The sequence below is a fragment of the Dufourea novaeangliae genome, unplaced genomic scaffold (assembly GCF_001272555.1).
Source record: "Dufourea novaeangliae isolate 0120121106 unplaced genomic scaffold, ASM127255v1 scaffold21, whole genome shotgun sequence".
Classification (NCBI taxonomy): domain Eukaryota; kingdom Metazoa; phylum Arthropoda; class Insecta; order Hymenoptera; family Halictidae; genus Dufourea; species Dufourea novaeangliae.
Genome location: NW_015373910.1, coordinates 3,857,820 through 3,884,566, shown reverse-complemented (window position 1 = coordinate 3,884,566; position 26,747 = coordinate 3,857,820). Strand labels below are relative to the sequence as shown.

The 26,747-nt window shown below is 41.3% G+C and overlaps 1 protein-coding gene across 1 annotated transcript in view; it reads right to left on the bottom strand.

Moving 5' to 3' along the window:
* LOC107193908 (transcription factor 12) overlaps window positions 1–24,754 on the bottom strand; it is a 40,270-nt gene extending 15,516 nt beyond the window's left edge. The window contains exons 1-3 of the mRNA XM_015583446.1: window positions 24,296–24,754; window positions 5,991–6,075; window positions 216–352 (exon numbers count right to left, since the gene is read on the bottom strand). Of these exons, the coding sequence (XP_015438932.1) occupies window positions 216–352; window positions 5,991–6,075; window positions 24,296–24,754 (681 nt within the window). The remainder of the gene's footprint in view (window positions 1–215; window positions 353–5,990; window positions 6,076–24,295) is intronic.
* Window positions 24,755–26,747: the final 1,993 nt, after the last annotated feature.

Sequence of the window (26,747 nt, the reverse complement as noted above, 5' to 3'; positions counted from 1 at the left end):
TTTCTAATCGAACGACTGCGTCGGCAGCTGGCTGACCAACGACAGAAATTTTCGGGGTGGTTCCTCTTGTCTATCACGAAGTTCCTGGGGGAGCGTGTCGGGTCCGAAGGAAAAACGTGCGTAGCCAGGCGTAATTGATCGGCCTGGGGGGTCGACAAGGGGGTGCCGTACAAACGATAGAACGAAAAGGTGAGGGGAGAAAAAGACTCGCTTACCATGGGGTCGTGGGGTAGGTGCATGGGGTAGGCTGGCTGGGCCAGGTGAGGGGGTGCGTATCCGCTGTACGGGGGCTGGACTCCACCTCCGCCACCCGTCCATGGGTCTCCGGGACCCGTTCCTGCGGCGTTTCCATCTGGAACACAAAAGAAACACAATTTTCGTATCATTACCTCGACTCTGGCATCTTCAAACTCCCGCAACTGGGAGACGCGATATCAGTCATCGTTGTATCACCTAATTGACGTCTAGACTGTGTGAATTCGTGTGAATTTATATTAATGCTTAGGGGATAAATGAAAGGAAAAACTGAGATATCCACGAAACATTAATATTATCTCTAGGACACTTCAAGGAATTCAAAAGAAATTCTCTTAATTAGTGTGGGAGACGGACAATCGTGTCCTGCAAATCTGGTAATTCCTTTTACAATTTACTGTTGATGAATGTATTTACTAAACCGCGGATTTTTATGCATAATGATATTTTCTAAAGCAATTCATACAGAGAAGAGCAAATATAGGAATTTCTTTCCCTTTTTAAGTATCATATTCGGTTTCAAATAAACCAAAAAACTTATTAGATCTAATGAAAGTTCTGTCCTTTATTGTATTTTACAGACCCCTATAGGTTATAAATGCATAAACTCCGCAGTCTACTTATCACAGCTCAGCAGAGTCCACACCTAATTATACATGCAAGTTTATGGAAACACGAGCACAGTCTGCGTTCTCAAACTTTCACATCTATCAAAGATAGATGCTAAAAACGTCTACCAAAAAAAAAAAGAAATTCCCCAGATACCCTCAATCAATCCAACCCCTTCTTACAGACACATCAAAGCTATTTTCCTCGATTCCACAAAATTCCGTCGTTCTCACAATCTTCGACCCGTAAGCAGGTCGTTTGCATCCACACAGGTGTGGGGGGATGGTGGCGTTCCGGAGCAACAAACAGCAGCACGTGGCGTGTTCACTGACCAGAGAACGTCGCCGCACGTGCCCGAATGAAACGTTCGACCCCCACGAAATCCGTTTCCGAAGACACGTACCTGGTCTCGAACCTCGCTCGAATTACCAGCCATTCGATATTATCTGTTCCCGTTGCTCGACTGCCAACAGCAGAGGAAAAACGTTCCAGTAAATTCCTCAAAAATACGAATTGAGGAAATTCGATTCTGCGGTCAGCGAGGTGCGACCGAAGCCATCGTCGTGTAAATTACTTGATATAGGGAGCATGTAAAATGTCATTTTATAGAAAAGTGAACTTAATACATTCTGACTCTGGGGTGCAGATATACAGGGTGTTAATTTTAACTCGAACACCTAAATTATTTCGGCTACTATTGAAAGTAAGAAAAAATGGTGATGAAATGTTTTTTACTTCTGAAACGGATTTCTTCGCCTTCAAGGTCATGGTGCGTAGTTCGTTGAACTTATTTTGATGCCGACTACCTCATCACGTTATAAAAAATACATGTTAATATACAAAAAAAAATACGACATTGAAAAAACTGTTAAAATGATCTTCACAGGATTTTTTTATCACCATCAGATGTACGCCTTAAAACCATTTACATCCTATTTAGTCATTTTTTCTTACGTTCAATAATAGCGGAAATAATTTAGATGTTCGCGTTAAAATTAACACCCTGTATATATAACACAACCAACGACTGAGTGCCAATGAAAATGTGTGCCCCGTGCCAATATTCAATAAACTATATCATTTAACAAAACAACGGACAAAATCGCCATTTTAGAAAACTAAATCTAAAGGACGTAGCAATGAAATAAAGTACTGTCCTCTAAAACAAAGGACCCATATGGTCACCGTAGTTATACCTGGAATTCCGCCAGAATCGTCGATATTCCGCGGTTCGATCGGTACACCCGGTATCTGGCGTATGGGGGATGACGGGGTGGAGGGGCAATAGGCGAGGAGGAGGCCATTATTTCAGTTGAAAACAACAGCAATAAGCCTCGGGAACGTATTTCTTGATACTTTTGCTTGATATAATTCCGCGGCCGAGGGGCTCCCTCGACGAGCAAACTGAAACTAAGCCAAACTACCCCGGCCATTCCGACCCGACTACCGGCATTCGATGTCTGATAAAAGTTTTTCGTCCGCCTCCACCCCCCTCCCAACCGTCCCCCTGCCAATTTATAAGCTATTCCGCTCGCCTACCGGGTGTCACGGGGGGCCCAAGTGGAACGTATTCGAGACGGCGGCCACCAACGAGAGTCCTCTCTTCTCCTTACCCTCTGTGATCTTTAATAACAACTTTACCCCGGGAAAACTTTACCGATCTTATTGATTTACCGCCTCGGTAATCCATCCGGGAAACTTTTAGGTACGCGAGCCCACCTCCAGGCTCGTTTACTGGGAATTCCTTCTGGGCAAAGTGCAGACGAAACATCGGATTACGGAGAAATGTTTGCAGGTTTTACTTTGTTGTTAGGATGGTGTGGATTGTTGTATTAGGGGATTTGTTGAGTTTTTGGTTTTAGGTTCTAGGGTTTTGAATTTTTCTGATGTTACACTTTTAGGATGGAGTGTAGGTAAAGACTAGAGTAAATCCTCGATGAGTGTTCGAAGGCTCCTCGGTACTGAACATTAAATATTTCATAAACTAATGGACATATGGGCTGAAACAAATAATGGTATTTGTGTAGACAATACTAAGCCTACATTTTATTCAAGAAAAACAATAAATAAATTGTAAACGTATGTATAAGATCACCTGTTCTTAGATCAATTTACAAAATCTGGAACAATTACATAGAATCTTACTTCTTTCATTAAAATCTTCGTTAAGTTAAAAATAGACTGAAGACGCTGTTATACATTATTAGAACCCCTCATTTTCTACGTGTCAGTCTATTCAGTTACTCATACTCCTCTTATTAGACTCGAGTTACAATAAATCCAAGCTCCGCTGAAGTCCGACACCATTACAGATCCAGACATCCTCAACCTCGCGCGTTACACGACCAAAGTATATTAAAACTCAACGCGTACAAGGTTCAGTATTTGTAAAAGACATTAACCACCAGAGGTAGCTCGGATTCCACCGAATCGGAACGTATCGAAACGAAATTACGATACACCCAAGTTCCGCTAGCCCGCGCCGCGAATGACCCAACTTCCACCAAAGCCATCTGTTGAACCTAGATTTCCATCGGGCAAACTCTCGAACCTTTAAACCCCATTAAACCTGAACAACAATAACTCCAAACATCCCCCGAACTCAAAATTGAATAAACCATGGTGGGGCGGGTTATTAGGCGGCGCCATTAATCCGTGGTTACACAAAATATTGTGGAAGAGCTTTGTGAAATCACAAATTTTTGAAGAGTTAGAAGTTGGACTAGGAGAGTAACAATATTTCGTGATGGAATTCCAATGGAAAATATCATCCCTGCTTCAAGTTTATTAAGATGATTATTCTATCATATACAGTGTATATTTTCGTTCTTTCCATGTCTGGTGCTAAAAATAGGGGTTCCCAGGTTAAAAAAACAAATTGACCTCAGAATGACCTTAAATTTCACCCCTATGTCATGTTCAAGGTCACCATCAGATAGCTCTTTCTAAGTCTTCAAACATTTGTATCAAACACTTTTTCTAGAAATTTAATTCTCTCGACTGAATTCGATGTCTCAGTAGAAGAGCGATTTGACCTTCAAATGATCCCTAAAAATCATTTCGATCCGAGGATGTGACCACATGTCTGAACGTAAAATTTTTCGTTCCCACTACTGATGCTAAAAATAAGAGTTCACATTTAAAAAACTTGAATTGACCTCAAAATGACGTCTAAATTTGATCCCTAAAACCTTATCCTTTAGTACACCCTATATTTTCCAGCAGACATTGTAAAAGTTACTTCCTCGACACGTATTGCCCAGTCAATCACGAAAGGGTAAACGTTCGTTAATTCCAATTCGGAAAACGTGGTTTTTTGGTAAATTCCTTGACGTCACTGGCAATAACATCAAACTTCGGTGGGGGATTGTACCAGGTAAACAAACAGAACGCACGACAAGGATCGGAGCGGAACATAGGATCGTTAGAAGTCGACCGTGCGAAATGGCATCGGGCGACGTCGTCGGTTTCGCAACGCGATTAAATTATATCGGCGTAAAACAGGAACACCGAGCCCCGCGATATAAAGTTTATTGCGCGCAATTTCCTCCCCCTCCTTTTTTTTCCCCGCACCATTGCGTCGCGCGTTCCTTTTTTTTTTCTTCTTCGTTTCCCTTTTATTTTATCCTCTCCATTCAATTCTCGTGGGCGCGAATTTTCAGCCGAACCGAGGCACAACAGGACGAGGCGACCCGCGCCGTTCGAACAAATAACGAGAGATTGTTATTGTTTTTACGCGCGACAGCCAGAGCGACGAATTTTACGAGCACGCGCGCGCTCGCGAGCGCGTTAAACAGCTGAATATTACTGCGATCGTAAACTCCCCCTTTTATCGTTCGTACGGAATCGTTACGCGATTTTCGAGCGGATATAGATGCACGCCGTTAGCTGCTGCTGCGTGAAAATCGGATCGAACGATCGGTAGCCAGGGATCGATCGATCCAACGGAACCACGGCTTGTGATGTTACTTTTAGTTGACGAAGGACGTCACCCAGATTACTGAGTTATGCTCGACACTACGATTTCGGTTCGTATATTTCAAGAATACCACGCGTAATCGAAGGAATTTTTTAACGGTTCTGGGTTTCGGTTAAGGTACCATTTACGGTTGTTACGAATATTCGATTAATTCGAGTACTCGAATATTCGAATAGCGGTAGAAGTCGAATTTGATATTGGAATATTCGAATTATTCTAATAACAGTGGAATTCGAATTTGATATTCGAATAGCAGTAGAATTCGAATTTGATATTCGAATAACCAAAGTATTCGAATTTCATATTCGAATAACCAAAGTATTCGAATTTGATATTCGAATAACCAAAGTATTCGAATTATTATCTAGGCTATCAATTTTCGAAGGTATTAGTATGTCTTTTGCTATGAGATCTTTGAAGTATTTTACTATCAATAAGTACTGTATTTGTACATGTGTTCACACATTCATCGCAGAGCCTATTTCGGGTGCCTTTGGTTCACATAGACAGTGTTACGTTACATTTGGATTCGTGTTACATGTCGACCACCGGTGAGGTGGTAAATGTGTTAAGTGATGTGTTTACCCAGAGATAAAATATTGGCGGAATTTCTTTGCAACACGTGAGTCCCAAGAAAAAAGTCTACGCGTAAAATATGTTAAATGATTTGTATGTGCTGACCCCCGTGATTTGTACTTTTGAAATCATTCTACGATAAATACTTCCTAATTTGAACAGAAGACGTGTTTCTCTATATAATTAAACCGCACAAATAAAACAGTCTCTATGAGCAAAGTTTTATATTACAACACATTAAAGTGTTTCGCTACAGCCTTGGTCCTTATTCGATGAATGACCGATTGATATCCAGGCAATCATTATTAACACAACTACTGAAACTGAACGTGTATCTATTTTTATCAGACAGCCTGTTGGAAATACGCAAATCGATAAATAAACGAACTTCTTCACGTGATACATTCCAAGAAAAGTTGTCGAAAAATTAAAAAAAAAAAAAAAAAACACTGTCATGCCATTTTAATAATTTTTAACGAGTTCACGAACCAGTCATTTCGACTGCTTTGGTAGTTCTAGTGTTCATTTTTTCATTCTATAAAATTTAAACGATTCTTGTTCCTCGACTTACCGATATAATAATGGTCTGCGTAGAGGGCCGCAGCTTTAGGGGAGGTGTATCTCGGCGAGTCCTGGCCGAATTCGTCCGAGCCGTACTGCAACAAATGGAACAAAGACGACTATTAAGGATAAAGAACACGGGTGAACGAAGTTTACATCGAAATTCAAAAGGTGAGATCGTGGCGAATAAAAACAGATCCCATTATGAAACGGCGCCGATTCTTCTCGTGATCGGAGCTCGTGGACCATCGACACCGCGCCAGTTGCAGTTTCAGAGCAACATGTTGCAACAGCGGAACGACTGTCTCTCGGTGGCGTCAGTCTTCGAATGCCAAGCGTTTACGGTACAATGAAAATATGTGCCGAGGGATTATCACTCTGCTGCCAGAACGACGATATTCTTACGATTCGACGATCAAAAACACTTCTGAGGCATAATTCGCCCCGTTTCTCAGACTCACTGTAACCGAAGCAGCTGAATCGTGCATATTTTCATAATTTTTCTTAAATAAAACTGTTATCTTAACTCTCCAAGTATACCTAATAATTTAGGACGTTGACAACCCAAGTCAATTCCCAATTTATTGAGACTTTTCTATGAATTTTTACTTTTTATTGAAAACAATTTTAAACATTCGATTTAACGAATGATTGTACAATATAGTAGAGACTTCGATAAGTATCCCAGAATTTTTGCAATTTTTTGAAGGTATAAAACATTTGAAAAAATTAGGCTTAGACATAAACAACCAGTTTGCCTATGGAGTGAGAAATAAAATTGTAGCTTAAATAATTTCTCATGATTTATAGTTTCGTTTTTCATGGATTGCTGTGCAGCATTTAGTTGGACGCTCTTTGGACGACACAGAGAGCGTAGTTCTAGATTACTATAAAATTCTAAACATGCAGCCATGGGTTTGCCGGGAAACAAATAATAAATAACAAGACTGTGTAAGTGAGTAGAACAAAGTGAAATAAATATTACGATAAACTTTCATAGTGTTTAGAAAGGTTCGTTCGAGTTTAATGAAAACTTTAATAAAGGGGAGGAAATTCTGTTCGACGTCCAGTTTTGAAGCTGTACTTTGAAGACCGTGTATTTACATAATATTCCGCGGGCTAGCAATAACAATGTAATAACAAGAATTAAATCCACAAAAACCTTCAAATTCCTATCGTTTATCACAACTTCAAACATGTGCACTTTAAAGGACAATTGCAACAAAAATTAAGTCCAAAAAAAACCCTAAAATCCTATAGCTTTTAAAAATTTTCGTCCTTCAATGAAGAGTTACAAAAATTAAATTCATAAAAATCTTGGAATCCTACTGTTTTTCTAAAATTTTCTGATCCTCCTCAGCAAAACATGTCCTTCAAAGAATAGTTCCATCAAAAACTTTAAAATCCTATCGCTTTCCAACCTTTTCCACTACTCCTTACCAATACATATCCCTTCAAAGAATATTTACAATAAAAACTAAATCCCCAAAGACCTTAAAACTCTCTTGCTTTTCCAAAATGTTCCAATACTCCCACCACTATCTCCCGTCCTTCAAAGATCAGTCCCATTAAAAACTAAATCCACAAAAACCTTAAAATCCCATCGCTTTCAAAAACGTCCCACTGCTCCCTACAAACCTCTGCTTACCAAACTGATAAAAAAAATAACCCACAAAAATTTTCCTCTGCAAGCAAACCAGACTAGAAAATCCATCCGAGACGAGATCGCGTGGACGCCATCCAAATCTCGCTCTTACCATTCTGTAGCCGCCGTAGTCCGCGGGGCACACAAACATCTCGCCTGTGAGTGGTCGCGAACGGGGTTGGAAAGGCAGTCAAATCGTGTCGTGGGACAACATCGTGGCGTTGCGACCTACGAGGCGGTGCGGTCACGGGGGTGGAAAATGGCGGGCGGGGGTTGCGAGTCTCGCGGCGGCAGCATACCCTCGTCCCAATTTCGCCGTGATATATGTTAAAATATTCCAACGCCGCCCGTTTCCCTTATCCTCTCTGGCGACCGTGTGGTGGTAGTGGAGAGCTTCTCTCACCAGCCGAAAACTTTTCGTCGACGGTTCCAACCCCACTGTTCTCTTCCGCCACCTCCACCTGCCGCCAGGGGGTGGGCGAACGAGAGGGGACAGCCAAGTTTCGGGGGCTAACGCGAGGACTATGGCCGTCGAAATTTCACCGGTGGATAGATAGGGACACACCGTTCAAAGAATCGTGAAACTCCAAAATCCACGAAGCTACGATCATTCGAGAACTACACCCCTGTTTTCGAACAACGATTAAAGGTTCCTCGATGAAACAATATCGGGCACTTCACTTGGTAGTTTCGATTAAGACACTTTTACGCGGAGCACTGAATGGTACCGGATGGGAACATGTCTGGGGAATGGGAAATGTAACGAAAGGAAAAACGACACTGACTACGCGAAGGGTGACGCGAGACTGCGAGTGGGATACTCTGGCTGCGCGCCGAGTCGCGCCGATTGACCGAACGGAAGAGGTGGGGTGCTTGAGAACCAATAGGAGGACGGTTTGGACAAGACGGCTAAAATGCGTTAGGTATACATACCCGTCCTTTTGACAGTCATGTCTCGTCGGTTACCGTTTCGAGGAACGAAATTGGCATAGGGTATATGCACCAATGAATTGAACACTTTTAACAGATTTTGTAACTATTGAAGTTGAATTTTAAAAGATAATAATTATCATCAGACTGCAGATTTTATGCAATTATAGGCAATAGAGCTCTGTCAATTACAAGGAAAAGGCAAAATATTCGTCACATGCAATGAGTTTTTATTCTGAACCCAATAAGAAACTTAAGAGAAGAAGGAAGTTCCTGTTTACTCTAGTTTTTGCGAATTACTTTATAAAATATCATTTCGCATAAAAATCCGCAGTAATAATAATATTAATCAACATTTGGTACATGAAAATTAGATTATCTAATATCTGATTTCAATTTGAAAATTGTAAGAAAAATGTAATTACTATTTTGTTGGGGGAGGATTTTTGTGTTTGCAAACGTACAATTTCAGGTGTTTTAAAAATATTCAGAAACTACTACTTAACTTTTCCTTCTAATTTTCAACTTCTAATAGATATTCTTGACGACACGTCAAGTCCTTCGAGCTGTTCAAGGTAAATAATATCGAAAAAGAATTCGGCTCCAAGGGTGAAATCGGTTGCAACGATTTATCGAGCTCGTTCAACGGGTAAACATCGAGTTTATCGCGGCAGCAGTCGATAACGGCTTACAAATACGCACGACTGCCCCCCCCCCTCAAGGGGTGGGAGGGGACGGGTAGAACCAGAAGAGAAAAAGCCGCTGTTAATCGCGCGATAAACGCTCGGCCTCTGGACCTATTAATTTAAATGAATTGCTTTGACATCGCGCGGCTCTGATACGTTCTCGTTCGATATGATTTCTTCCCTTTCTTTTCTTCCTCGAACGTTTCCCCTTTCGTTTCGAGGGTTGGGAGCGATTACTCTTAGAACTCGTCAAGTCGGAAACAACTTCATTAACACGGGCTCTAGAAAATTTAAATGGGCCCATTTTGGTATCTTTCGTATTCGTCGCCCGAGTTCTTAACACTAGAACTATCTATGATAAACGCATGTTTAATTTCATCGATCGATAAACATGGCAAACTGTTGAAAATTTACAAATTTATAAATTAACTAATTTCTTCACTTTCATATCGTAATAAAAGTTCCAAAGATCTTAGAATATTTATTGGTATAACATTTTAATCATCGTTATAGGAGTATACTGACAAGTCATTTTTACTTGTTTGGTAGTTCTGGTGTTAATTTTAGTGTTAATACTCGGACACCAGTATGAATTTGCATCGGCGAAACATTGTTTCGTCTGTAACATTCCATCTGGCTAGCATAACGGTTTCGTTTCGTTACGATAAATAATTATTTCTCACTTTTGCAATCACTGTACCATTGAATTACTGAGGAAATATTTATGCTAAAATAAATTTGTTACGGGTCGAACTTGCCAGTTTTTAATTTTAGAAGAGTAGGCACGGAAGTGTCCATCTCCGATTTTCACGAAACTTCATATGTCTGTTAAGCAGTCAAGAATAAGGGATACGTTTTTTTTTATCGGCTGAGACGCGACTTTAAGGGGTGAAACCACCCCTCGAAGTTTCGACCTGAAAGTACTACAATCTCGAAAACCAGGGGAGATACACGAAAACTTCTAATGCACGAGGTTCACGGTTTTTTATGTAGAATAATATGGTGCTAAGAAATTGTCCAAAATATAATTTGTTTATAACAAAAAAATTTCGGATCGAAAACTGTAACTAATTATATCTTCAAAACTATCAAGGAACTACGGTTAATATTTCACACATATCATAAGAAATATGTATTTATCATCTTACAAAAGATCGATGAAATCGAAGTGATACGGTTGTGGATTCCTTCCGTTGTTAGTTTACATGTGCTCTGACGTGGGGTGTGATTTCTGAGGGTTAAATTAAATATTCCAAAAATGGTGCTAAATTCCTCGAAACTGTTCTATAAGACACCTTATTTATATCAAAATCTAGACATCTCTAGCAATAACTGTCGGACCTTTCCAAAATGAAACCAACCAAGATTCGGTTAATTGAAATACCGTATGACAATCGTAAAAAAATATGACATTACTCCCCGACGAAACGTTTCCGTTTCAACAAGAATTCTCCATACCACCTACTCATCCGAAAGATCGACGTCTCGATTAAGGTCGACGAAAGCTGATCCAAAGTAGGAGAGGCGACGATAGACCCAAGGGACCATCGACACGGACCCGTTCGCTTCGAGGATCCGCCGTGTGGCCAATAATTCACGTTTTATTTCCCTGCCCGCAGGGGTAAGTCGGGGGCAGGCGGTGGGTGTGGATAGGGAGACACGCAATAATAAAAATGTCCGGTGGGGCGGATCAGAAATCTTAATATGTCCTGGTGGGTTGTCCACGGTGGCCGAGAGTCAGCGATTTCCAGCCAATATAAATGTCCTACATTGATTTAGCTCTCTTTTTCCCCCGATGCGGGGGTCTGCGGTCGACGACGAGCGACAAGATGGAGCTGGCGAGATAGAGAGAACGAATTGGAAACGTCTCTGTCAGGGAAATTAGCTTCCTTCGGGTTTGAAATAGGACAGAAGGGTCCGGTTACGAGACGGAGTAACGCGTGTTACGTGACGCCTTCGGAAAATTGAGCACGTGATGTCCATCTCACGTTCTCATACCAGCTGTATTTGTCCTCTCAGAAATTACTCCCTCCCCCCTGGACACCCTTCCTTGCGTTTCGTTACGTAATCGCTTCCAGAATTCTTGGATCCTGATGGATTCCTTAATAGGTTGAACGAATTTTCCGTGTTGCAATTTCCATAAGCATCTGAGGTATAATAATTTATCTAGCGCATCTGAATGAAATCCAACGGACTTTTCGTCTTATTTTCAATGGAACATTTTCACTGTGATTTTTAACTCGACTGAGACATCGTACGTATACAGTCTGTTTCAGAAGAACGTTGGAACGATATCTGGGGAATAATTGATGTTTTTCTAAAATTCCAAAACTGGCTTGTAGTACAGTGGACTCTCAGTATATTGCCGCTGAAAATATTGCCACTGTGTATCTAAAACGCTACGAGGCGTAATTAATAATTTAATACAGTTCTTCGTCTGTCATTGTAAACACTCGATTTTCAAAATGAAGCACTGTTTCTTTGAGCACGTCACAAAGGACCAAAATTGACCTCCTCAAAGGCGGTTGGTTGCATGAAAAAATCAAACGAGTTCGCAAGAAAGTGAGTGAAACAGTATACATCTGCAAAGAATATTGATAATTTTGAAAAGAAGTTTCGCGACATTTACACAGGATTGACAGAAGACATTTTACGCAGGACACCCTTTATATACCATCGTACAAATGTCTGTAATAATTCGCCGATTCTCGACACGAAAACTCTTCCAAAATATCGAGCTACCATTTTTCATTCCACATATTTTTCGAATAAAACACGTGGGTTCACGTAACGAGCCGCATAAATTGCATTTGGTCTCTTCAGGCAAGTACACGACACTTGTCAGGGGAGTAAGACGTTAATCGATTAACGTCACCTTTCTCTTATTCTTCTTCTTGCGTGTCGTCATCGTTATTGACTACACGTGGGCGGAAACGGGTCCCGAAGAACGTTGGGGAGAGGCTCTGAGAGAGGGCCACATCGTTCTCGGTATAATAGATCGTCGATAACCCCCACCCCTCCACACTTATTAATTACTGTACCAAGACTTTCGACCCCGGAGGAGGGAATCGACGAAACCAGCTGGCTGCTCCCGTGAGAATTCTTCTACCGGCATTGCTGCGCTCTTATGCATATTTTACGAGTCATCTACCAGCATACGATCGGAACGATAAAATGATTCCGTAAATATTGTTTGTCTGCTCGTTGGAATAAACAAGTCGTCTCGTAATACACCTAATCTTTTTTTCAGAAACGCCGGTGCACTGGATGACACGAGAATTTGTGTCACGGAAATTGTAATCGTGGCTTGTAAATTCGATTTTAGAGAGGAGATTGTAAACAGATGCAGATAAAAATTTTTTTTTTTTTTTTAGATGCAATCATTTCGTGGAAGTATTATTTCAATATAATGATTATTAGTAAATATTAATACTTTGATATACATGGTTGATGGATGTACTGGAATTTATTTCAGATTGAGTTCTTATGAATCCACTGCGACTTCTGAGCGATTATGTCAATATTGTAGTATTACACAGATATTTTTAGAAATCATGTTTTTCGCAGATTAATTCAGAAAGATTGATACTAAGCCAGTGAAAGACTTCCCTTGACTTTGATACAATTTTATCGGAATTCTTCCTGTATTGTGTCCCACAGAATAATCCATCATCCAGATAACACACGGTATTTTTAAAAAATGGATTAAAATCGTCGTTTGGTATTACTCTGAGACGAAGAATACGATCAGGGATTCGATAAAACTGTTGTAAATTCATCTTGTATAATATAAGGCTTCGATGAAAATTTAAAAAAAAAATGTCAAGCACGATTTGATTTATACCTTTAAATTTTTCAATCGTTACTTTCTGTTTCCTTAGATTACAATTATAATTTATATTGTACTAAGCAAGAATAACGTTCGCCTTATCGGCGTCGTTGGCTCGCATAACAGATTAATGCGGGGCGATTTGTAAAAAGGACTGAACGGCAACGGTCTTTTAAACGAAACGGCCCCAGCGTGGCACTGATGAACGTCGGATAATTTCTAACAAGGTTCGTGTGGACTCCTCCGGTGCACGCACCCGCATGAAAACTGTTTACTTCGACGGAAATTGCTCGTGTCACGCATACGCCGGACGGGCGATGAGTGGCGGTGTCCCCTTCGATGGAAACTTATCTCCGAGACCGAGGAAACAGGTGTTGGAGTGGGAGAAAAACCGAATTGATCGGTCTTTCAGGTGACAGAAAAATCTTTGGGAACTGGAATTTTGAATTTCTGTTATTAATCTTGGTATTGGAGCACGAGAAACATCAAATAAAGTGGTGTTTCAGGTAACGAAAGAATTTTGAAATTTGGGAAAATTGTAGTGGAAGCACGAAACTTTAATGTCTTTCGTATTTTTCTTACTAATTTTGGTGTTGACAGAAAAATCTTTGGGAACTCGAATTTTGAATTTCTGCTACTAATCTTGGTGTTGGAGCACGAGAAAACTTCATATAAAATGCTGTTATAGGTCACAGAAGAATTTTGAAAATTGGAAGAATTGGAGTGGAAGCTCCAAAATTCTTTTGCTACTAATTTTGATGTGAGAGCTAGATTACACGTTAAAAGAAATATGAATTCAATAATGACGACTTCGGAAATATTTTAATTTCAAAATTACATGCGACTTCTATCGAGGTACTTATGAACATCAACTTTATAATGGTAAACATGGTATCACTAGTACCACTGCGCCAATTTCTGAATTAAAATATCTCCTAAACTAACGGTTTCTCGATACAAATAGGTAAATATTTTTTTACAGAGAATGACGAACTGCATCGATCGATGCATTAAAAAAAATATTATTCCATTTAAAACAATAAAGTTGACCTTCATATGTCCTCTACGCCTCCACCTACAAAAAACATAATGACATCAAGCTATGCCCCCTTCGATACCATTCAACTTTGGTTTGAAACACTTTCCGGTATCACAAATAATTTCAGAAATATTCTAGAAGATCGACCTAAACGGGACACCCTGTATATTTTTGACTTTATAGTATTGTATAGTACAAGTAATACATAAACAGAATCGTGACGAAAGTTAAGGTGTTCACCACCACAATCCACAGATCTACCACCGAATGGAGGGGAAGGCCAGGTTGAACGATCAAAAAATTTCACGGACGACCAGCGACGACACCGAAATACGGGAAAGAATAATCGAACGATAAAACCGTCGCCGGTAATTCTCCTGTTTTCTTTTTCAAAATTTATGTTTCTCTGCGGTACTCGTGTAGCATAGGGTTCCGATGGGTTCCCATGGCGCAAGGGAACGACCGGTCATAAAGGAAACACCCGTAGATGGAATAGGCATGTTCCTACATAGGACGACTTCCGGTTCGTGCCATTTCGAACGACCGACCAGGACGAATAGGAGAATCGAGACGACACCAACGTTTCGTTTCTGTCCAACGTGATGTGAAACGGAGTCTACCCCCGTCGTTTTGCATAATTTAAACGACTCGAGACACCAAGAACGACTTCTAACGGGGAAACAAAAAAAAAAAAGAAGAAAAATATTAAAAACATGCAACGCAGCACGGCTCGTCTGACACGGTTTTCAAACGAATGGATCCTCGAGTATATCGAACTTTACACTTCTCTCCCCTCTCCAACTTTGGCTCGATATCTCGCGGCTCCGATTTCGCGGAATCGCGTTTATCGTGTCTGTAGAAGAAACCATCAGGCTGGTGGGGCAGAAAGACAAGGGGAGAACGAAATAAGAGGGGATATATAACAAGGTTTTGCAAAACACAAGATTCGATGCCGTGTAATATTTGAGATTTCCTTAGTGGACGTTATTCCATCCCGACATCCGATCCGGTTGTTGTGCTTTGGGACACGGGAACCAAGTTTACAAATCCCTTCGCGTTGTTCAGGTAACCAAGAAAGTTTTTACCGGTTCTAGACTTTGTCATTGTCAAACCGTACCATGCGCACGTTCGAACAATTGAAAGTACGATTATGTATTCTTAAACAAGAATTTATTTAACAGAGAATTTACCGGTGTATGACACTTACGGAAATTAATCATTTAAAGTTTTGAAGAAGTGACCTCAGACCGACTGTCTCAAGGTCAATTATTCAGGGTTATTTATTTTATGAATTCAAATAGGGCGTCAGCTAATTGGACTATCCCACATATTCTCCAGAAATCGCGCCATCGGACTATAATCTTTTCTTGGCAATAGATATCCATTCACGAAATCGACGATTCTAAAATCGACAAGACATCGAAGGGAGTTGAAGCACATTTTTGATACCAGAGAGGAACATTTTTATAAGAAAAGAATAGAAAGGTTATTAAATCGTTGGGTAAAGGTAATAGGTAATAGTAAAGGTAACAGCCAAAGGTGACTATTTTTCTGAAGTATTCCTTGATCCACATTATGTACCATTTATCTCTGTTGATGAAAACGACAGGAACTTTCGTGGTTACCTAATATCTTCCATGTATAGCCTTACGCTGGCCAGGCAGGAGCTGAACAGTTCACGGGCAATTACGGGGCCAGGAATCACAAAAGACCAGACAGAAACCGAGAAGGAGAGGAAAGACGCGTGGATGACTAAACACCCCGATCCAAGTGAATTTTCCCAGAGTTCGTGTTTAAACAAAGAGAAGCCACGACGACGACGACGATACCGTGTGCAAACAGAAGTCGCGAGGAGAGCCTGGAATTCATTTGCGACGAGTAAATCTTCGCGTTGAAACAGGGGATGGGAGAGAAGATAGAGATAGAAGGATAGAATTGGAGGGATCCAGGGGCCACGATCGAAAGCTTACCCCCGGTTTTAATTGGCACCCACTAATTGGTAATTATCAGGCGTACCCACTCGTGGAAATCTGACGTAAGAGGCTTAAGGCCGTTTACACGGGATGGAGGATCCGGTCGGTGGCGGGGCACACACCAATACCCGTTTGGGGCCCCTCGGGGCGTAAGGTGTACCGTCGGTTTACAACGTTCCGAACACACAGCGCAGGTGTGCATATGTAATTCCGAATGGGTGCCTCGGGTAGCAGCGCGAGCAGCACGTGAAAAGAGGCTAGAGGATCCACGACGTCTACATTATTTATTAGTCGTGTCGTCGTCGTCGCGTACATAGCGAGAGCCAAGACAAACGGCTGCATAATCAACAATTAGTCGGCTGATATGGACTACGTGATCGGTTTTTAACGAGCTTCGATGGGAGGGGAGGGGGGTACGACGCGGCATGGTTGCGGCGAGGCCTCGATTAACACGCGTCTTCCGAGCTCCTGTTCGGAAACGATGTGGTCCTCGAAGGAGTTTTAGGGGATCAGCTGTGGTGGATTATGGCGGTTCTGGTAGATTCGAATTGCTAGATAGTAGGTCGTAGTAGATAGAAGGTACAGGATATCTGTGTTAGAGGGTATAAGGTACCTGGGGTATGCCAGAGTTGTAACAGAAGGTGCATGTAGGCTTTGCTAATACCTGGACTATAGGTCCTAGGGTATGAGATACCTGTATCTACTGGATTGTACTAGACTTGCAGTTTAGAGTGCATTAAAAACCAAGGTACCTAGGCTGTAATAAACGTCTAGGTTTAGTGCACTCTAGTGTGAGGTACCTAAGCTGTATTAGACTTAGAGTGCAAGGTACCTAGGATGTAATAGACTTAAAGTGCAAGATACCTAGACTGTACTAGACTTAGGCTGCGAGGTACCGAGGCTGTACTAGACTTAGAGTGCAAGGTACCTAAGATGTACTAGACTTAGAGTGTAAGATACCTAGGCTGTACTGGACTTAGAGGGCAAAGTACACAGGCTGTAGTAAACGTCTACGTTTAGTGTGCACTAAACAGTGCTCTAGTGTAAGGTACCTAGGCTGTATTAAGCTTAGAGTGTAAGGTACCTAAGATGTACTAGAATTAGAGTGGAAGATACCTAGGCCGTATTGGACTTGGAGGGCAAGGTACATAGGCTGTACTAAACGTCCAGGTTTAGTGCACTCTAGTGTAAGGTACCTAGGCTGTATTAGGTTTAGAGTGCAAGGTACCTAGAATGTACCAGACTTAGAATGCAAGATACCTAGGCTGTACTGGACTTAGAGAGCAAGGTACATAGATTGTACTAAACGTCTAGGTTTAGTGCACTCTAGTATGAGGTACCTAGGCTGTATTACGTTTAGAGTGCAAGGTACCTAGAATGTACTGGACTTAGAGGAGAAGGTACATAGATTGTGCTAAACGTCTAGGTTTAGTGCACTCTAGTGTAAGGTAGCTAGGCTGTATTAGGTGTAGAGTGCAATGTACCTAAGATGTAGTAGACTTAAAGTGGAAGATACCTAGGCTGAACTAGACTTAGAGTCGAAGGTACCTAGACGTAAAGGACAAGACACTTGTCTCTACCAAATCTGAAGTATAGGGTATGTAGACCATGAGGCGAATAAGTTACAGCAAATTCGAAAGATTAGCTAAGTCTATAATACACTATACCCACCGTACGAGACACTTGGACGGTACTAGAACCCGATAATAAAGTCTCCAGATGGCAACATTAAAGTATTTAAGTTGCACTTCAGTCAAAGGTCCGTACTGAAACACCTTCGTAACAGTAAATCCAGATCGTTAGGTAGCTAATCTCCTGAAAACCCAGACTACATAAAAGACCGTACCTCCACAAGAACGACAACGATCTCCAGCTACGCGAACCGAACAACGCCTACACCTATATATTACGTCTCGATACAGGTGGCAGTCAGTCAGTCTAGACCCCAGGTGATTCAAAGTTACCGAAATCTAGATTACACCCGCCGTCTGATCTACGGCGTGTCTAGTTTATACGGGGGAATTAGTCCGCGTAGAATCCAAATTAGGATACGCCCGAGCCATTAAACCCATACGGGAGTGTCTAATCTATATCAGATCCAGGCGGGGTCTGATCTACGCCGGAGTCTACGCTGAATCTAGGTTACGATGCTAACTCACACACCTACAAACATACACACATAAAGGCTGTTGCCGTGGCGTCGGTCGAAGTTTCGGGGCTGCTAAATCCAGTTGCTGGCTTGGCACGAAAATACAGTAGTTCACAAACACGCGATCCGTCTTCCGGTAGGCTCTCGATCTCGCCTGGACGGCATACCACTAACTTTTCAAACCTTACCGCGGTTTTTCCGACTGGCCAATCGAAATAAGTGGCCAGAGAAAGAGAGAGGAACGTAAACGAACGGATCAGTATCCAACGAGTTTTTTTTTTTTTCCTCAGTGTCCAGGCCAGTTGACTCACTGGATCAGAATGCGACTGTGAGAGCCATGTTAGGGTCCCAGCCTCCCGCAAAAGGGATCGAATGCTACCGGAATAGAGCCGTAGCTACGTGAATCGAACTTTAGTACTGGATTAATTTCATCGTCGTCACCCGTTAGAATCTGGCGAACGAGCGACCGTTCCTCTCTCTCTTTCTGTTCGAAGGGTCGACTCATTCTTCGAGAATGTGATTTAAGCCTGCATAAAAGACGACGGCCGTGCAGAATTACAAGAGGCATGCAGTTCCGCTCGTCGATATATACGAACGAAGTTTTCCTCTCTTGTCACCGCGCGCGGAATACCGAACGATCGGTTATCGTGTTCTCGCTCAACGCTGCTGAGGACCTCCACCTGGTCGTCTACTTCTCGCGAATCATCTTGAATCGGGTCGAAAGTTTTTCCCCGTGGAAAATAAAGTGATTCCATCCAGACACCGCAGCTCTGAATCCGGAAAACCTCGTTTTTCCAGCGAGACGTTCTCCCCCCTCTTTTTGAACCGACCCTCGCGTGCACGTAGATCGCTGGTGATCAATACGAGTTCTTTGCTTTTTAAGGTGGCTCCCGTAATTTTTAATAATTATAAATTTAGTTGAAGGTTTAACGGAACAATCTTTTAAAAACTTCAACTTTTCTTTCCTACCAAAAAATCTGTTCTAACTCCATTTTTTTCAACAAAAAAATTATTCAATCAATCTACGCGTGTCTCATTAATACAACGAAAAATGTCTTTGTCTAAATTCATTTGTCCGGTACTGTAGTTCCCGGGGAGGATTCTTCCTCCTCCACGAGTTTACAAGGCATTGCTCGCAGACGATACGCCTCATGGATATGTATTCACGATCGGAGGGAACGATTCATTAAATTTAGACGCTTAACGACCGACGCTTTTTTTTTGTCTGGAGGCGAGCGAACCAGAGAGAGAGAGAAATGCTTCGTTCTTCGAGCGGTCTGCGTCGATGTAATTAACCTCTTCTACTGGCAAGTGTAACTCTGAAGTTACACATGAATTTTACTATTTATCGACACTAGAACTGGCTGCGTTGAATGTATACTAAATTTATATTGTATAAAATTGTAATATACAAGGTGTTCAAAAAGGATCTAAAACTTCAGGTCTGGGCTTCTTAACCCATTCTATGTTTACGTTGAGTATACTCAAAAGTTGGTATTTTTTGTTTAGTGTCGAGTCTACTCGTCATTAAAGAAATTTTTGTTTGCTATTTAAAGTAAAATTTAGGTAAAACAAAAAATATATTCGTAATTTTAATACGTGTTAGAATATTTTTAGGACGAAACAAGAAAACATGCAAAGAAAAAATCACTTAAGCAGTATGTGTACGAGGGCTGTTTGATAAATGGGAGCTCACTTATTGGTACATACGCCGAATATTTTGAACTTTCGGAGATGACGATCTCTGGATCGTTTTCTGCGATAATTGGAGGATAATCAAGGTCGATGTTTCAACGATTGCTTGTTAAATAATCGAGAGATGCTGATAGCGATTAAGCCACGCTGGAACGCCGCGAGCAGAGGATAGAAAGGCGAGAGACAGGCGGTACTTGACCGTGTGGGACGTGCACCACGCCCGATCCGGAATATTTCATACGATTTCTTTTTCATAATCGCGTCCCCCGGTTATTGCCACAATCAGCATGTGCAACGTACGCTCGTTAATCTCGCCAGTACCCTATCCCAGTGACTGAACACAAGAAAAAAGCAATAAATAAAATAAACAGAATCGAGAAAAAAAAAGAAATGAATAAAATTACCAGAATCAAGAAAAAAAGAATAAATAAAAATAACAAAATCAAGAAAATTATACTCGAGCTTTATGATCATTAAATTATAAACCTACACCTGTGTTTTATCTTTGTCAAAGTGGACATTAAAATTACTCTGGATTGCAGATTTTTGCGTGAATTCACAAAAAGTAGAATGAGAATTGTTTTAATTGTTGTCAATGCTTTTGTACTTCAGTATTTTCTGGCATTTTTCACATTTACTAGAAGCGCATGAAATCTGCAAGTAATTATACCATTCAGAATGGTATATTTCTGTGGAATTTTGTTAACGTGAATGAAAGAAGTGTATCTGTTACGTTTTTTGATTTACGGAATCACGGTGAATTAAACGATCCATGGGGGAAAAAGTAATGGCAGATGCTATAAATCTCTTTCCTTCCAGTGAACAGCGAGCGCATGGGAACGTACACGGGAGTATCAAAGGCACTTTAATGATCCAGTGAACTAATGAATATAATTGTTATCCAACGACACGCGGTAAATCGACATACCACCTCAACGTTGGTTTTATTTATTTATCTCAAGGTATACACGTGGCTACGAGCCAACGACCGCGATTATTAATTGCTTAAAGTTCAGAAAAAAAAATCGATACCAAAGACCTGATACTTAATAAACAAAATTTTACTAGAAGCAGAATTATTCAACAAATTGGTACAACTCGAGTAATTAAACCATTACAACATTCTGTATTACACAAGAATGATCGTTAATAACCTTGCAATTAATTAAAAGAATTTCACTATGCTAGCTGAAAGGAATATTTTTAGAAACTGAATATAATGAAACTGCAATTGTCGTCGATCGATAAGCAGGCTTTAAAATAGTATCTCATCTTGCTAAACCTCTAATTATCCAAGTATTAAGCGGATTATTCAATTACCAACGCGTAACATGTCCCCATGAAAAACGAAATAAAACACTTCGACCATACAATGACGAATCCCTTGAATATTTTACACGTTATCAAAACCGTTTAATTTAAACATCAAAACTCGACAATCTCTGCCCTCACAAATTTTCGTACACCTCGACCACGACCTTCTTTACATTCAAATAGATTACAGGAAATTTCAATCGAAGGGTAAGAGGAAAGAGACGGTTTTTCTCCATGAAACTTCGCAGATCAACACGGTGAAAGGGAACAGATTCTCGACATGGGAGAACGTTAACGAGAAAAGGGAGAGAGAGTAGGAAGACGAAAGGATTCTTCAAATTCCATCGAATGATTTTTCTGCGACGGATTGCGACGGCGGTAACCGTAGGTCCCAGTGTGTGCGTTTCTCTGTGTGCGCGTACGTTTCGTATGCAAGTGTGACCACCGCCTAATACGTGCCGTCGCGGCACATACTAATTAGTTGTGCGAGCGAAACGCGCCGTGAATACGACTTCGCGCGGGCAGACAAACATTAGATACGAGCAGCGGTGCTCGAGGCTGCGGCTCGGACCTGCTAGCAATTTCCTGCTCGCGAAATGTTTTTTCGAAAACCTTGCCTAAGGACTCTGGTGTTCGATTAAGGATGTTGCATAACAGAACTGTAAGTATCGGATACTCCAACTATTCGAATAATTCGAATAGGAATAATTTATTTGAATAATTCGTATTCGAATAATGTATTTAAATAATTCGAATACGTCGGATAATTTATTTGAATAATTCGTATTCGAATAATGTATTTAAATAATTCGAATACATCGGATAATTTATTTGAATAATTCGAATACATCGGATAATTTGAATAATTCGAGTAATTTGAAGAATTCGAAAATGTATTACGAAGTATTTGAATAATTCTAATAGTACGAAGTATTCGAATATTGGAATATTCGATTCCTATTCAGTACAATACAAAATTCGAGCACTTCGAATATGAAATTCGAATTCTACTGCTATTCGAATATTCAATAAGAATTGTCACCGAAGATTACTAGGTGTACGGTCCTGTTTCGCAGTCAGTATTAGTCCCACGAACAGAATACTTGCAACCAACTATAAAACTGCACAGTAAAACATGCGGACATTGTTCAACATAATTCCGTAATAGGGATTATTTCCGAAACAAAAACATCGTTGCCCGACTAAAGAATCAACAGGTATAAAGCTCATTAAAGAACGCATCGCTCGGGCTATAAAGAAGCCTCCCCCCCCCCCCTCTTCATTCGATCGACGAAACGGTCCGTATCAGAAGAACAAAGACGAATCTAAAAGTACGTCAACTACACGTCGACCGTGGGCAATTTACCGGAATAAAGAAACGTACCGGAATAAAGGTGCCGCCAGACGACTAATTAATATCAATGGAACTCACGCCGTACGAGAACGGTGGGGTCCTTGAAAAATGATGTACCAATGAACAGTCTATACCGTTTCTCATCGGTACCCAAATAGGTAGAGGTATATACATATATATCGACCGTAAAACAGGTCAAGAGCTCGAAAACAGAACCACCTGGATCGTAGGTACGCGCAGGTAAACCGGGGCAATAATCGTTAGAACAATTTACACACCTGAGAATCGGTTATAGAACGACGCCTTCAGGGGGACGAAGGGTAACAATAAGCAGGGGGGGGGAGAGACCTGAGGTAGCCGAAGGAAATTCGAGGGCTTTGTCACCACGGGGACAGCTGACCGGTAGAAGCTCCCTTTCGCATAAACGACGTCAAGTGCATCCGGTATGCGCTCGCGCGGTGCAATAAAAGTGTTCACCGTGCACTGCCGCCGGCTCGAAGTCACGTACGGGTATACTAAACCGGTCCCTATATACCCGGTCTGGGACTAATCGGTGGGACGACTCGCGAGCAAACTATTTCTCTCTCTTTCTTTCTCCTTCGTCCGATAACAGGTAGTACACTCGAATCGTAAAACTGTCGTACCTGGGGCCGAACACGCGCGACTGCGAAAATTCGCACGAGCTCGAATGGGGCTCGACGGGTGGCTCGAGACTCCGCGCCCACGCGCGAGAACAAATTCGATTGACGATCGGGATTCCTGAATAATCATGAAAAAATGAGATCGTTGCACGATGGGTCTGTAAATGTGGGTTGTGTAAATATTCTGGCGAGACGACATCCTTTTTCGCTGAGAACTAGCAACTTGTTTTCGACTTATTTGGAACGACTTTTTTTTTGTAGAAGTTAAGTATTCTATACTTGGCTTATAGAATAAAATTGGATACCAATACAGAAACAGAGAATAGAGATAAGATAGTATATAGCAATAGGAAACACAATAAAAATATTATGCAGTAAGGAAGACAAATTATAAAACAAATACGTGCTATGTTAGGCCGGAGATTGTACTAGGCAAAAATTCTCATTACGATCAAATAAGTAAATAAATAAAAAACTAAAAATAAATTCTCTAAAAGAATACAAACAATTCTAAAATTTTCTCAAAACACAAATAATTCTAATTAAGAAAAGCTGTAAGTAAAGCTGTGTCTACACTATGTAGCCTTATAGTTAGAATAACAGGAACGTTACATACCATTATTTGTGTCATACAGCAAATTATATGTTACCATTATGTGTGACACTATTATTAACAATGAGACGCGAAATGTTACACAAACTTATTATACACTTGTCCAAAATGTATAATCTTGTACGAAATTATAAAAACCTGTTATACAACAATTTGTTATATACCACTGTTCTGCTACATACTGTACACCCAGATTTAAACATGTCTTTCCATTTAAAAAAAACGTAGTTTCGACTTTCATATGACCTGTACGCGTCCACCTATCAAAAAACTAATCACATGAAATTATATGCTCCTCGATACGATGCAAATTCGATCTGACACATTTTTTTTCACCAGTAATAACCGACATATTCAGGTGGCCTGTTACAAGTACCTCACCCTATATACCTTCATAATAAAAAGAACAATGGATTACTTATTGGTAAACCTAATGTATGCTTTTACCCCGCTCTCCTGTCCGCTGTAATGGCTCCAATAACCGGGCGACGGTACCGAGGAGACGCCGGGCTGCAACATCGAGCCGTTTCCGGTCAAACTACTCGGGCTAGAAGCCTGGAATTGATCCAGGTTCAATTGTCCGATCGATTGGCTCGGACTACGCGAGCTGCTGCTCGACGTCATCCGGGATCGATTGCAGCCGGCGACCTGCAGTGGACTCGACGGTCCACCTCCTGGACCGAGTCTTCCAGGTCTCATTTGCACCTGCTGCACCTGGACGCCCGTGATTTGGGCGTACCTCGCGGCTACGACTTTACTCTGCTCGGTGCTCGACTCGACACCGAAGTCGATCAGCCTGAAGTTCTGCTGATTCATCCTAAAGTCAGTGTTGTTGTTCTTGAAACTTCGGTCCATATCGAGGTTACCGTGTATCGGAATTAAACGCCTGTTCGGTTGCGTGTCCATGTTCCAGTTTCACACATTCTCGCTGGTGATAGCAGTTTACAACGTCCACTTGAAATTTTACCGTTCAAGTCAGCCCAACCGATGGCATATGAGGAACACTTGAAGAATCTGACGTTGAAGTGTGATCGTCGTCGATCGTGATCACCTTGGAGTTTGACGGAATGATAATATAATACTTCGTTAGGACAATTTTTCACTGTACATTACCAAAACAGGACTCGCCTAAAGATAGAGGATTGGTATTTATGGCTAGGATCACTAATGACGATTTACGACACAATATCTTCGCTATCTAAAGCCTCGGTTCTAGAGTTCTATGATTACACACTACTGTCCAGAAACGTCTCTTCGATTCGTGACACGTTGGTCTTTCGAAGTTGTTAAATAGGCCTCTACGGGGTATGGATTCTATCATCGTCGATCCCTTCGCGCTAGGAGTCCGATAAACTTGAACGACTGGCTTGATTCTCCTTCCAAAATCGCGTCGCCGTTCGAGAGAATTATGCAAAGTCGCGAGATAAATTTGTATCCGGCGTGCAACGTCGAGGATAAACAATCTCGCGTAGGACGACGATCGAGGGGAATATACCGCCCAAGCGTCCTCTAACACATTTAATGCAATTTATCGCTGCAGGAACTGCGATCGCTCGATTCGCAGACGACACGTCTCTCCCCGTTACTCTGGTTATTCGGTTAAGCTGGATCATTAATCAGCGAAGAAAGTTTCCAAGGAACCGTGTCCTCCGCCCCTGATTCCGTTCAATTTGAATTCCTCGAATCGTTCGAGCCTTTCGACGAATCTCACGCGAGCCCCCGGTCTCTCTGGGTCTTCGAACAATGCGTTTAATCGCGCAACCACGTTTTCTGTGCGCCTCGAAGCACTTTCACGGCGCATTGAAACGCGCACGAAAATATCCGTACGCCTGGGAAAGAACGCGAGCCTTCTTGGGACAGCAACTAACACTGTTGTGGAGCGAACGGTGTCTCAAACAACGTCAAACCATGTCAAACGATGATTTTCTTGAGTGTACTTTCGATCTGAAGTGAAACACTCGGATTTCTCGAAGGGAAGACTTTGTATTTCTGCAGAATGATCACGGTCTTGGTACACGGTTTGTCAAACAATTGGCAACTGCACGAGATGACGATTTCCTCGACACTTCTTTGTTATTTTCGAACTTCCACTTAAGATGCAAATTTTCCTCGTGAATTGAAATCTGATCGTAGATTGTAAGGAATTGTTCTGGGTTCTCCAAACACTTGCAAACAACATCCAACCGTGTCAAACGATGATTTTCTTGCGCGTTATTTCGATCAGGGATGAAACACTGGGTTTTCTCGAAGGGAAGACTTTGTACTCTTGTAGAATGATGACGGTCTTGGTACACGGTTTGTCAAACAACTGGCAACCTCGAGGGATGACTAACTCTACACTTCTTTGTTCTTGACGAACTTCCAGTTAGAACACAAATTTTCTTCCTTGATTGAAATCTGATTGTAGATTGTAAGAAACCGTTCTGAGTTCACGAAACACTTTTACAAACAACGTCAAACCGTGTCACACACCGAATTTATACAGTATTTTTCATAGTTTCCCTAAAATTTTTCTTTGTTCCCCTACAAAATTCCTAAAAACTGAAACGAATAAAGTAACAAGAGTAGCGAAGTAGTTCAAACACCCACAAACAGCATCGAACACAGAGTTTCTTTCTTTCAGAATCCACACTTCGTTCATCAACACCCTAACACTCTGAATCACAATAAAAACCAAAATCCCCACGATTAAACGACAAATCACTCCGAATCGCAATAAAATCGTCTCGTTGCCACAGTTCATCAAACAAGCTTCAACATCCACCAACCAATAATATTCCTTCACAGATCTATCTCTGCCGGACGAGTTCGTTGCCCAAATAAGAAACTATTCAAGATCACACGAAAACGATTCCACGTTTCACAGAACAATGTCTCAAACGCTCTCAAACCGAACGAA